At 31.8% G+C, this 12,113-nt stretch overlaps 4 protein-coding genes across 4 annotated transcripts in view; 3 read left to right on the top strand and 1 right to left on the bottom strand.

Annotated features, from left to right (window-relative positions):
- The first annotated feature begins 325 nt into the window (after window positions 1–325).
- LOC106111215 lies at window positions 326–1,852 on the top strand. Its single transcript, XM_013293233.1, has 4 exons — window positions 326–612; window positions 684–881; window positions 1,150–1,393; window positions 1,462–1,852. Exons 1-4 carry the CDS (start codon window positions 475–477, stop codon window positions 1,644–1,646), a joined length of 765 nt encoding a protein of 254 aa, XP_013148687.1. The 5' UTR covers window positions 326–474; the 3' UTR covers window positions 1,647–1,852.
- Window positions 1,853–2,309: 457 nt separating this feature from the next.
- Window positions 2,310–8,555, top strand: LOC106111235 (ras-like GTP-binding protein RhoL). Its single transcript, XM_013293259.1, has 5 exons — window positions 2,310–2,783; window positions 4,699–4,813; window positions 5,043–5,160; window positions 7,333–7,411; window positions 8,051–8,555. Exons 1-5 carry the CDS (start codon window positions 2,668–2,670, stop codon window positions 8,172–8,174), a joined length of 552 nt encoding a protein of 183 aa, XP_013148713.1. The 5' UTR covers window positions 2,310–2,667; the 3' UTR covers window positions 8,175–8,555.
- A 545-nt stretch (window positions 8,556–9,100) lies between these two features.
- On the top strand, window positions 9,101–10,430 carry LOC106111042 (nuclear cap-binding protein subunit 2). Its single transcript, XM_013293008.1, has 4 exons — window positions 9,101–9,397; window positions 9,473–9,690; window positions 9,766–9,868; window positions 10,231–10,430. The coding sequence occupies exons 1-4, from the start codon at window positions 9,329–9,331 to the stop codon at window positions 10,324–10,326; spliced, it is 486 nt and encodes a 161-aa protein (XP_013148462.1). The 5' UTR covers window positions 9,101–9,328; the 3' UTR covers window positions 10,327–10,430.
- A 1,162-nt stretch (window positions 10,431–11,592) lies between these two features.
- LOC106110966 (extended synaptotagmin-2) overlaps window positions 11,593–12,113 on the bottom strand; it is a 13,049-nt gene continuing 12,528 nt past the window's right edge. The window contains exon 24 of the mRNA XM_013292935.1: window positions 11,593–11,676. Coding sequence (XP_013148389.1) covers window positions 11,593–11,676 — 84 coding nt within the window. The remainder of the gene's footprint in view (window positions 11,677–12,113) is intronic.

Below are 12,113 nucleotides of genomic sequence, written 5' to 3'. Positions count from 1 at the left end.
ACTGATGTCCGATTCCTACAGTTTGACGATGTGACGTAGACGATAAGAGGAAGAGATCTGAATGTAAGTATAATAGCAGTGATGAATAAAAATTTGACAAAAATAAGGATAAGCAATTTTTTAATTTAGTTCCAATACTGTAACAGTAACACTAGTCTCAACATCACGCACCCTTTTGTCTTATTGCATTTTCTCAAGAAATGGCCAATAAACAATAACAATAAAAACAATAAACAAAAAGCTATATTTTTTGTAAAGGTAAATTTTTCTATCTTATTGATTCATGGAATTAATCTCATGCTTTTCATCTCTTATTCTGGCAACACAACCTGTGTTAGTGTATACTCTTTGGTTCTGTTTTCCGTTGATTTTATTTTATAAACATAGACATGTGAATGTTTGTGATTTGTTGCGCGTACTTTAACTTTAGTATTTCACTTGTTTTGTCTAGTTAAGTTAAATACACATCATAAAATGGCTTCGTTAAGTGAATTTGAAAGCTTGGACGAAGAAGTAAAAGAACTTCTAGAAAATTATAAATTTAAGAAAGCGACTTTATTTGAGCCATGTACAGTTAAAAATTTTAAAGAATGTTTAATAGGGATATACGAGGTAAAAACTTTTTGTATATTAATGTTGTGGTTTGAGGAATTCTATAAATTATTAATACAATTTCATTAAAGGAATTTGGACTTCTGAACATCAACTACATATTTAATCCGTATATAGATGTTGAAAACGATACCTTAACCACAGAAGCTTTGGTAAAACTTATTAACTCTGTTTGGATTTTATTACGAAACTATAAAAATGTGGCAGAAAAGACAGAGAGACTGGAAGAGCGTAATCATGTTCTGGAAAGTAATAACAGTCAACTTAACGTAAGTATAAAATTATAATTAAACAGATTTGTGTTTTTAATGAATTTTTAAACTACCCTGGTTTATCAAAAGTACTTTCAATCAGTGATAAGTACCCATTTTTTCATTGAACATAATATCTTGGAAAACAAGGTTCATTTCTTTTTTACCAGGCTTCATTGAAAATATATGAAGACTGTTCTATTGGCAACAAAACTATTATCTCTTACATGTCTAGTGCCAGATTGCATTTGTTATATGATAGAATATCTCTCATTTCCAATTACAGAGTATAGTGACTAGATTAAAAGATAAAATAAAATTGGAGAAAAATGAATCAAAAGCCTGTGTTGCATCTGCACAGAGGTTGACTGACCAGTCCAGTGAAATATATAAAAAGTATCTGGACACAAATGCAAAACTTTTACAAGTTACAAAACAAAAAGAGACAACTGAAAGGGCTTTACAAACTAAAATATCAAAATTACAATTGGAAAATAATAAGTTAACAGACAAATTGAGAAATAAATCAGGTAAATTTAATACTATTAGCTTACTCTTCTTTATTTTTTTAAGTGTTTAAAACATAACCAAATTACAGAATCCTACACCCCATGTTCCGAAGTTTGTGATACCACAATTATACAAATAAAGGAACGGGAAAGAAACCAAAGAAAAGTTATAGCTAAGCTTCAAGCAAATAATCAGGAATTATTACATGAAGTACTGGCTTTGAAAGAAGAATTATTGCTGGAAGGCCTTCATAAACCTGGAAGGACAAAATAAAACAAATACTTAATATCTAAAATTTTTTAACAACTATTAATTATTAAAACAACTTGATGACTGTGTCTTACTTACTATTATTACTGCAAATGAAGTTATTTGCGATTGAAATCATTTTTGTTGATTATTATTAATAATATTTACTTATATTGACAGTATTATTTGGCATTATTAAATGTTATTTAAACTATTAGTTAAATAATGTACCTGTTAACTATAAAAAGCACTTGATTGTGATATTATCAATAAATAATTTGTAACTAAAAAAATCTTATCACTCTTAACTTTTTAATCAACTTCTCAATTCATCTGTGAGTTTATTATTTCATTTATCTTAGTTTAAGTACATTTTTTAGTAAAGTTTTAGTGTACCATATTGCCTAAACAGACTAATTTCAGTGACAGAAAAATAATATGAGTTAGGACAGGGTAAAAAATAAAAAAAAAATAACATGGCAAATATCAGTTATTGAGCTATGAAACCACTTTTGTTATAAGACAATGCATTAATAATGTGCTCTTCCAGCCTAAATAAAAATTGTAAGCTGATTTGTAAAAAGGTTTGGTAGGAAGACGCGTACTGAATTAATTATTGAACGCGGCGTGTCTCGTAGTGGGTACTTGTACGCGTCCTAATGCGATGCGACAATAGTAGCGGTGGCGCGTTAGTAATAGCGGCAGACGTCGCCGCGCTTTGCCCAACCGCAATTGAATCACTCCCACTCGACTATAATATATTTGTTGTCATCAGTCCTCATTCAGGCTCGCGAGTGTGCGCATGCGCACGCGTCCGTTTCCAATTAAATTTACCGCGTTATCACAAATGTATCTTAGTGTGTGATAAGATCATTACATCACTGAATGATAAGAATCCTCAAGGACCGATTCGTCTTACCTGTGAGCGTATCATTAAAATTCGATATGAGTTGGCAGTAGCTAAATCGGTGTGTAACAATAGACATTATTATATTTATTATTGTGAACTGTGCGCCGCCGTTTGTTCTATGTGGTGGATATTAACATGGGAACGACGAAGAGGCTAAAGATAACAGTGGTCGGTGACGGTATGGTCGGAAAGACTTGCCTGCTCTACGTGTACACTAGAAATGAATTTCCCGAGGAGTATGTGCCCACGGTGTAAGTAGACGATCGTTTAGTTCGGACTTAACTCGCAGGTGCGGCTGCTGAGGTCAATGGGTCGGCTGCTGAGCGGTGACGGCCCTAACTAAATTAGCGCGTTAGCCGCTGATACCATACCGAATGTATTTATTAGACCGTACCTACAAACTTAATTATTAAAATTAACAGTTAATTTTCATTAATAAATGTCAAAAAAAAAATATACCAAATTTATTTAAGAAACAGATCAACCCTATTCCCTTTTTACTAGATCTTTTAAGCATTTCAATTATCAATTTACATAAATTAAGTCTTGAGCGGCAATCGAACTTAGAACTCACCGTGTAACAAATAATCTAATCACTACGTGTAGGTCGTAAAATTACATGAAATTGTAACATTATAACACGTTTAAAGAGGAAAATCGAAATATATATAAATCACAGGGATCGAAACGTAACCTGTAATGAAACTATTTATTTTAAATTTCCTATTGTAGTCTTTCAGATTACTGTTAATGTTTTTTTGTAAAAAAAATGACGCAGTGTTTATACAACACATTACGTTGAGATAAGAGCGGAAGCTGTGCCGGCAGAAAGTGTAACCACGCCAATAAAAATTAATTTGTTCTCGTCAAAAAATATCCGAGTCTTTCAACACGTCTTAACTTTAATTTCAATTTACCTTAATTTTAAATCATGAGACTACGTGGAATTATTAAATTTATTTGATTGTAAATACATGTATATAAGTTGTTCTACGATGAGTAATTTTTTATGTTTTCGTCATCGTAATACTTAGCTCCTCATGTATTTAACAAGCTGTAGCTAACATGAGTCAGCAATGACTAAAGAATTCAATGTATGCAACTAATATTTAAGTTTAAATTAATCATGAATTATAGTAAAGTACGCTCAGCTTCAAACCACAAATGTTTCAAAGTTATTGACTTGTTTTTGTTGTTCAAATTATAATATTCATAAGTCAGCACTATAATATCAAAATTGTGTTAATAATTATTACTCGTAATAGATCTAAAATGTTGACCAATAAACCAATCGTAATAAAATATATTTATTCGAAAACAGACATTTATGTAAGTTGTCTAGGAATAGTGCTGCCGACTAAGGGATAGGGTGCCATACAATTAGCCGCTGAGCCGCAGATGCTTTTACGTCAAAGTTTCACATAAACGCATTCCTCATCGGAGTTCCGATCGCGTTCACGTGAGAAAATTGCAATTGATCTCAATGTTACTGAAACAACAAAATTGCGATTGTTTGATTTCTCATATATGTTTTGAGTTAAAATTGTAAATGACACAACTACAGAAAGTTTCTTGCAATATCATATCGAGATATAATGTCCTGATAAAAACAATAATACGTAACTATATTTTTATCACATTTCTCGAGAGTCAAGTTAATCGTTTAAGGGCTGTTTGCCACGAAATAACTAAGGACGAACAGTGGTTTTTACTTTGTAATTATTTATTTTACAAATATAAACATGAAGTTAGAACAATTGAACAGTCATTTAACTGTGCGAGTTTTCCCTATCAATATTGTCCTCGGAGTCATTACAAAGGTGCAATATTTATAAAGTCAAATGTGCGTCGCGGTTCGCGGCATTGTTGTATTGTGCATGCGCGTCGTTTCCTCTTTAAGAAACCTCCGCCTACAACGGACTTCCTCGCTATCCATCTCTGTAGCCAATTATTCGATGTCTCAAATAGTTATGAACATGAAACACTCGTACGACGCTGGTTTTAAATCCAGTACGTTAACGATTGTACATATTTGTTCTTTGTTTCCAGATGTAAAAATACAGACACAATTTGTGTATTTAATTATAAATAAACCAACGTTTTAATGTTTTATTATCAAATGATTTTGCTAACATCACTGAAATTAATCAGAAACGATTGATTCAGGTTTGACAACTACGTGGGTCACATCACCGTGGACAATGTTGAGGTGGAGATGGCGCTATGGGACACAGCTGGTCAGGAAGATTACGAGAGACTGAGGCCTTTGTCATATAGTAATGTAAGTACATATATGTTTGTTTATAACGTGTTTGATTACATAATATCTTATGTCATCAACCTTGTTCTGTCTTTACCTTGACCTATAGCCTATAGCCATATTAATTCTTAACTTTAAATAACAAACGCATATGTACGATCACGTACCGTATCTAATATTTATTTCCATTTTAATTAAAATGCTACTAGTTTGTGCTGTATTTATATGTAACATTTTTTGTTAATTACAGACAGACTGTTTCCTCGTGTGCTATTCGGTGGGAAGCAGGTCTTCATATGAAAATGTCATTCACAAGTGGTATCCTGAACTGAAGCACTTCAGTGCGTCTGTGCCCGTAGTTTTAGTAGGTAAGAAAATCTTAGTTAAAATAGTGATAATTGTAGTAAATTTAATAGTTTATGTAGCTGACCGACAAATAAGTAATTGTTGAACTGTGTATTTGTAAACATTAGTCCAATGTGTGTTAATGAGGAAGGACCTAATTGTAATGACTGTAGAAATGTTTATTTTCGCACACAACTTCTCTCCGCCTTCCGTTTTAATGTGACTTTTATTTGTTTACAGTTTCAACTTAATGAAACTCGTTCGCTGGTCGTTAAACCCAGAAATTTATAATGGTTTTAAGGGAACAAAGTCATCAAATTTATATTGACGTAATGCTCTAAATTCCAATAACAAGCATATGTCTTTGTTACAGTATGAACCAAAAAAAATTAATACCTCAAACATCTGCAATTTTTTGTGTCCTTTTTAGTTCATTGCTTTTAAATAGTTATTTGACTTTTAAAAGTTTTTATTTTGTTTCACCTGTCGCTTTGCCTGTCTGTAAGCAAATCTTGTAAGTGAAATTTGACCCTTCCCGGGTTCCATGTGTAATGTAATGAATTTAAACGAAATTATAATAAAAGTTAATCGGTAACACGACGGAGATCCGACAATGTAAAAACAATAGTTACGACAAACCGACTTATCCGAATTTATTATCTCCTTATTCCGGAAGCAGAACATAGACAATGATGTAGATATCCGTTAGGGATTTTCGGTATCATTATTAGAAGTATTTAAAAACTATTGTCTTGTGTAAACCGTTTCGTTTAACTCGACTTTACTTATCGACGCAATGGCAAAGTTAACATTGATTGATTTGTGATTAGCAGTACTATGCTAAATTCTTACATTAAATTAATTAATCAAAAACCAAATTTACGCCTCGATTACATTATTTTCTGGTGTTCGAAGGTGGCAGGTCCCCACTTCATAGCCGTAAGAAAGAATTAAAGTTATTAACGGTATTGAAACCACGCACGTGTCTATTTTGCCAATACTACAGAAAATCTTTAAACATGTTTGGGATTCAAATTGGCAAATTAAACTATTATTACTGAATGCACGCGATGCAGGCGTTAAATATTGATGTGTGGGACGAGTCTGGTTGTGTTATACTACTGTTTAAAGGTACTTAGGTTTCGTTTCCTGTTAGCCTTGATTAGTAAACTGCTAGTTACCGCGAGGTGTATTGTTCGCGCACTAAATGTGTCACTTTGACGTCATTTAATTACGCCCGCTAATTTAATAGTAAACCGTGACGTTGTATTATCTTTTTGTATGATATTCAAACGAACTTAAACATTTTAATGATGAGCAGGATTAAGTGTTACTTAACGCTTGCGTCATGAATTCCAAATTCAGAATTTGTATGGATATCCTTCATAGACAATGTTTCGTATAGTTGTATGAGAAAAAAGTTTTTTTTTTTAAATGGAATAACATTGTGCCTAGTGGAGCTGCATTACAGTCGAGGTTAAAAATAGATCAGAGCTGATCGAGCAAGCTTCCATATTAAAATATCTCTCGAGACTCACCAAGACTAATTCTATCGGATTTTTATCGATCACGTATAACTGGTAACTAATTGTTCGGGATCATACCCTTAAATGGCCAAACTAGCTTGGAATAAGTGTAGAGTAGAAGCGAGGGTTATGGGAATGAGGGGAACGACAACATATTAAATCATCTTCTAAAGTTAGTTTTAAATTAAATAATGGTAACTGAAAAATATTATGTTCTGTACAGAACGAGTACTCGTAGAGCAAAAGGCACTTTTCGTTTCTTAGAATTTTTATCTAATTGCTTCCTTCAATTTCCAACATATGCAATTCTGGGGATTGGCACCGTGTTTACGGTATTTAATTATGCTTTAAGTGCAGATATTAAACTAAAGCAACTTTTCCGTTGTTTGTTCACAAAACAGACGTTTAATCGAAATTATTACTGATTAAAAAAGAGCGAACATTAATTTAATTATTTGAATTTGTGCAGGTCCGATACACGTTATAAAACAGACTTGATTTATATCACGTTTGTGTCTTAAAAACGTAGTGCCCAAGCTATATTGTCTTACGTATTATTTATTGTATATGAATGAAAACCCATGATATGTTTACTTGTATTATGTTACTTTAATATACAGTTTATATTTTTCCTTGTTTTTACATAACCTATTAACCATCGTTTTTCAGCAACGAAAATAGACTTGAGGGCAACAGGCAAAGCGGTTATTACCACGCAAGAGGGGAAAAAATTAAAGAGGAAAATACGGTAAGTCAAAAGACAAAATATATTGACTTAAAAATAACTAATTACATTTTTGTACAACTGCCGGAAAACAGCTAGTTAGGTGCTAGCATGTCACCCCTAATCTAGTGTAGGATTGAGCAGTGGGGACACATGGTGAGCTTGTGATGACTTCAGCAGAAGGAAAATCAACGTTTGTATGTTATCATGGATATTCGTTAAGCCAGGTAATCCCGCCACACAACAGCTCTGCTGTATTCTTTACAATTTGAAATAAGCGCACAAGATCTATGGTATAAACGAAAAGCGAGGCGAGGCAAGGGCGATACATCGCCGCTGCCGCGGGGCGTCGTCGGTCTCTTATCGTGTCGTATTATCGCAAGCTGATAATGACAGAATGTGAAAGGACTACAAACAATAGTTTACAAAACATTTTGAATAAAAGTGCTAATTTAATGTTTACTTATTACTTATATTATACATAATGATTTAAGAAAGATTTAACACGTTCAGTACCACCAAATCGCCTATATGGTTCACTTGCATTCAAAATAATTTAATGAAAACGAGAAAGTAATAGACGATACATTACCCGCATCTTGTTATTCTGAGAGTTTGCTGCTTCCGTTGTTCAAAAATTAATGAACGGTAATATCTTTGCAGAGCTGCTCAACTTGTCGAATGCTCCGCGCTAGAACGAGTCAACATGCACGAGGTTTTCGAGGAAGGAGTCCGCGCTGCCCTGACCAAAAAACCAGTCCACAAACGCACCTGCCAATATCTTTGATTAGTGCATACGAATTTCATTCCAGCCGTATATAAAATCGATCTTGCAGTGTTAATTTATTAAACAAGCATGTGGTGAAAAATGTACAATGATATTTTCTATGAACCAAACTTCATAGAAAGTTTGAACTAAACGAATTGGACAATGCAATCCATACATTATATTTAAAAAATACTGTTCATTTCAAATGTCTGTTGTAAGTAGTATAAGGATTGCACAAATGTAAATAAATAGCTTAAACATATACGATGTATTGATGGTTACACGACCACGATTTAGAGAGGAGTAATAATTTTAGGTACTTTTTTTCTTCTGTTAAGTACTTATGCTTTTCTATGTAAATTATTTTCTTATAAATAGATAATATAAAATTACACATTCGTTTTTGTTTCATTAAATTTCCTTAAGTGCTAAATATTTATCTCTTTTACTTTCACTTTGTCTTCACTACCTTATCCTACACCCGTAAGGTCAGCGCACCGGGTTTCGTTTTCCAAATAGCTCATCACCCGTCATCACAGTCATCCCTTTTACTTTCATTTTTATTATAATCTTGAATGGATAAGATACGAAATTATTATAATAAAGAAAGTCTGGGAGTAGTCCCAGTGGCAGTGAAATTAGGGATTTATGGATTACTAAGGTATGAGACATGTTACAATGAATCACATGGGACATGTAATAAACAAGAACTTTATTAAAGTTAAGTATCATACTAAAAATGGAAACATAATCTTAAACATCCAATCGGGAACAAATTGTACTGCTACAAATAAAATAGTAAGCTTAACCTAACAAATATGCGTCAACGGAATAGACTAGAGGAAAAAATCTTAATATCCACTCGGCAGAAAGTTTCTTGTTGCTTTTGTCAAAAGTAAGTAAAACAGAATATAAATGGCATCTGACAACTTTACTGCCACTGTCACTGTCAATGTCAATTCTGCTGTGGATTTGTGGTTGTGGACAATCGTAATTCATAAAACTAAAAAGCCTATTTTTCATTGGGGTCAACATATTATTGTGATATAATTCAAATTGTTGTTTCTATAAAAATTACTTTGTGTACACGTTGTATACTATACAAAAATTATTGCTTTCTTATTAAATCTCACTTGTTATTTTTCTTGGGTTAGTAAATTCGTATATTCACCATGAAACGAAGCTATGACACTATGAATTCTTCAATAGAGATAAGTTCTTATCGTGATCAACATTTTAAGGTATGATCAGATATCATTTTCATCACAGATTGTGCATTTACAGTTTTTGGAAGCTATATCTATTTTGGTCCATAGGGCTCCCGAAATGAACAAGAAAAGTTACTACGTGCATCGTCAACGTTATACATTGGAAATCTCTCGTTTTATACGACGGAAGAACAAATATATGAATTATTTATGCGTTGCGGGGAACTGAGAAGAGTAATCATGGGTTTAGATAAGTACAAGAAAACACCTTGTGGATTTTGTTTTGTTGAGTATTATGCTAGAGCAGATGCAGAAAATTGTATGAGGTAAGATGATGTTCAAGATAATACACATAAGAGATAATATAAGTTCAGAGTAGCTTATGAAGAAATTTGTTGTAGATACATCAATGGAACAAGATTAGATGACAGAATTATAAGATGTGACTGGGATGCTGGTTTTATAGAAGGGAGACAGTATGGACGTGGAAAAACTGGTGGACAGGTAACATAAAGTTTACATTATTTTTACTTTTTTTTGTTAATTCATCTGTTTAATTTACTTTTGTTCCCTTGTTGGTTTAACAGTTGAGTTCTCCTTACAAATACATTTAAATCATGTTAACATTAGTATTCTGCAAATGTTTCAGGCTATGTGATTACTTATATTTTATTCTATGATTTGATATAAACAATTAATAATAAGGATGTTTTGGGTTTTATTGTCTTTTGACCTGGTACTTTAAGAAGTCAGGAATTATTCTTATCATGTATGAAGACACTGTGTTGCATGATCACATGCCATGTTTGTAGCTTGCAGCTTGTCCGCGCAGATATTACCTAATTGTTTATTTCCTTTATTTGTAGGTGCGAGATGAATACAGAACAGACTATGATGGTGGCAGAGGTGGCTATGGTAAAATTATTGGACAAAAGATAACTCCTAACACATTAGATCGTTGAAATTTATATTTACAACCAACAAGCCACTGTTTTGAAAGACTGTAATTCAAGAATATGTTCATTCAGATTGTAATGAAGTGTGAATAAATAATTTTTTATGTAAACCATTGTATTTTATTCACTGATGTGTCAAAATTTTTTAGATGTGTTGGAGCCATGTGGCAGTTAAACAAGTCTGTACACTCAATATTACTTGAAAATTGATCAATATCAGCATCAAGTGGACAAAATAATAACTAAACTTTAGGATGATTAAAAATTAACCTATGTATTCTATGACCATACAAATATTAAATTTATTTCTAGGTTAGTATTAAATCAAACAATTTGAACTTTTTCAAAGTTTATTGATTTATAAAAGCATACAATATAAAGTGATTACATTAACTTATAACGTAAAGTTTTAAATGCAATAACATTACAATATAAAATAATTTATCAACACTATAAATTTGTTATTCATCATGTTACTGCTTGGCCATATCAAGTTAAGCGCTGCATTTCTAAAAACCTATGTTCAATATTGAACTAAATGTTTAATATTATAGTTTATTAGGTTATACAAAATGTATATAAAACTTCATTTCAAACATTGTATATTTGCAAGTAATGTAAAAATAATATGTACTAAAGTATTTCGTAATTATAGAGATTCACAAATGTGTTGAGATGTGAGTTTATTTGAAACAAATATTACAATTTGTCTAAATCTACATATTTTATTAAACTTTAACATGAAATTTAAACTTTAAGTACATAATTTAAACAATAACATGTAATATATTTAAATATTATATAAATGTGTAAAAACACCAACAAAAGTATAGATTATATGTCTATTGAAACAATTATTAAGCCTTGAGATTTGTAATGAACACAGTAAAAAAGGACACTTTGCACACACAATACAACATTTTGTTATCTTCACAGTTATAAATATTATTTATAATTTGCATACAAAAACTTTCCTTGTCACTCTTAAAATAAATTAAACAGACATCTAAAAAGCTATTGATTATTCCGTATTTTTCAGTTAAAAAGATCATAAAACGACGTGTAAATATAACTGAGATTACCAGATTATTGTGCAATCCTATCATTTTTTCATTATGAATTAAAATAATGGATGGAACTGTATAAATATGTAAACTTTAAACAAGTTTAAAAATAAAAGCATTTCAATTGATACACGTTTAACTTATCCTATTGTCTAAAAGCATCAATAGCTTGCATAAATAAGGCAGTAACAGCAATATAACAAAGCTTTTAAACACCGGGTAATTCAGGCATGAGGTCGAACCACAAAGTTTTGGCTTCGCGGAAATCGTACTGGTTGAGATGTACAATCACCTGCAAAAGTTAGTAATAGAATTAATACTATTATTATAAAAAAAATGAACAGCTTACCCACGATATCTCTGCATTAATTATAATAAATCAAAACTAAAATATTTAGAGTATACCCTCCTTTTAAAATACATTGGTCATTCGTAATTGTCTTGAGTAAAAAATCGTCTGGTAAGCGACCAAACATTTCATCATACATCTTTAACAAGAAAGCGTCAAATAAAACCGTTTGTATACTATAATATTATAAAGAGGTAAGATTTTTGTACGTATTGAAATAACTCAAAAACTATTGTGCCGATTTTAATCGTTCTTTCACTGTTAGAACATAGGCTATATTATTATTTGACGCGGGCGAAGTTGCGAGCAACAGCTAGTATCGATTCATAGTGTTTCCATATCACTTATCAAACAGTTAGAGAGATATCGTGTTGAGAAAT

The sequence above is a fragment of the Papilio polytes genome, unplaced genomic scaffold, assembly GCF_000836215.1.
Source record: "Papilio polytes unplaced genomic scaffold, Ppol_1.0 DF824180.1, whole genome shotgun sequence".
NCBI lineage: Eukaryota > Metazoa > Arthropoda > Insecta > Lepidoptera > Papilionidae > Papilio > Papilio polytes.
The sequence above is the reverse complement of the archived record's forward strand: the minus strand, read 5'-3'. Positions and strand labels throughout refer to the sequence as shown.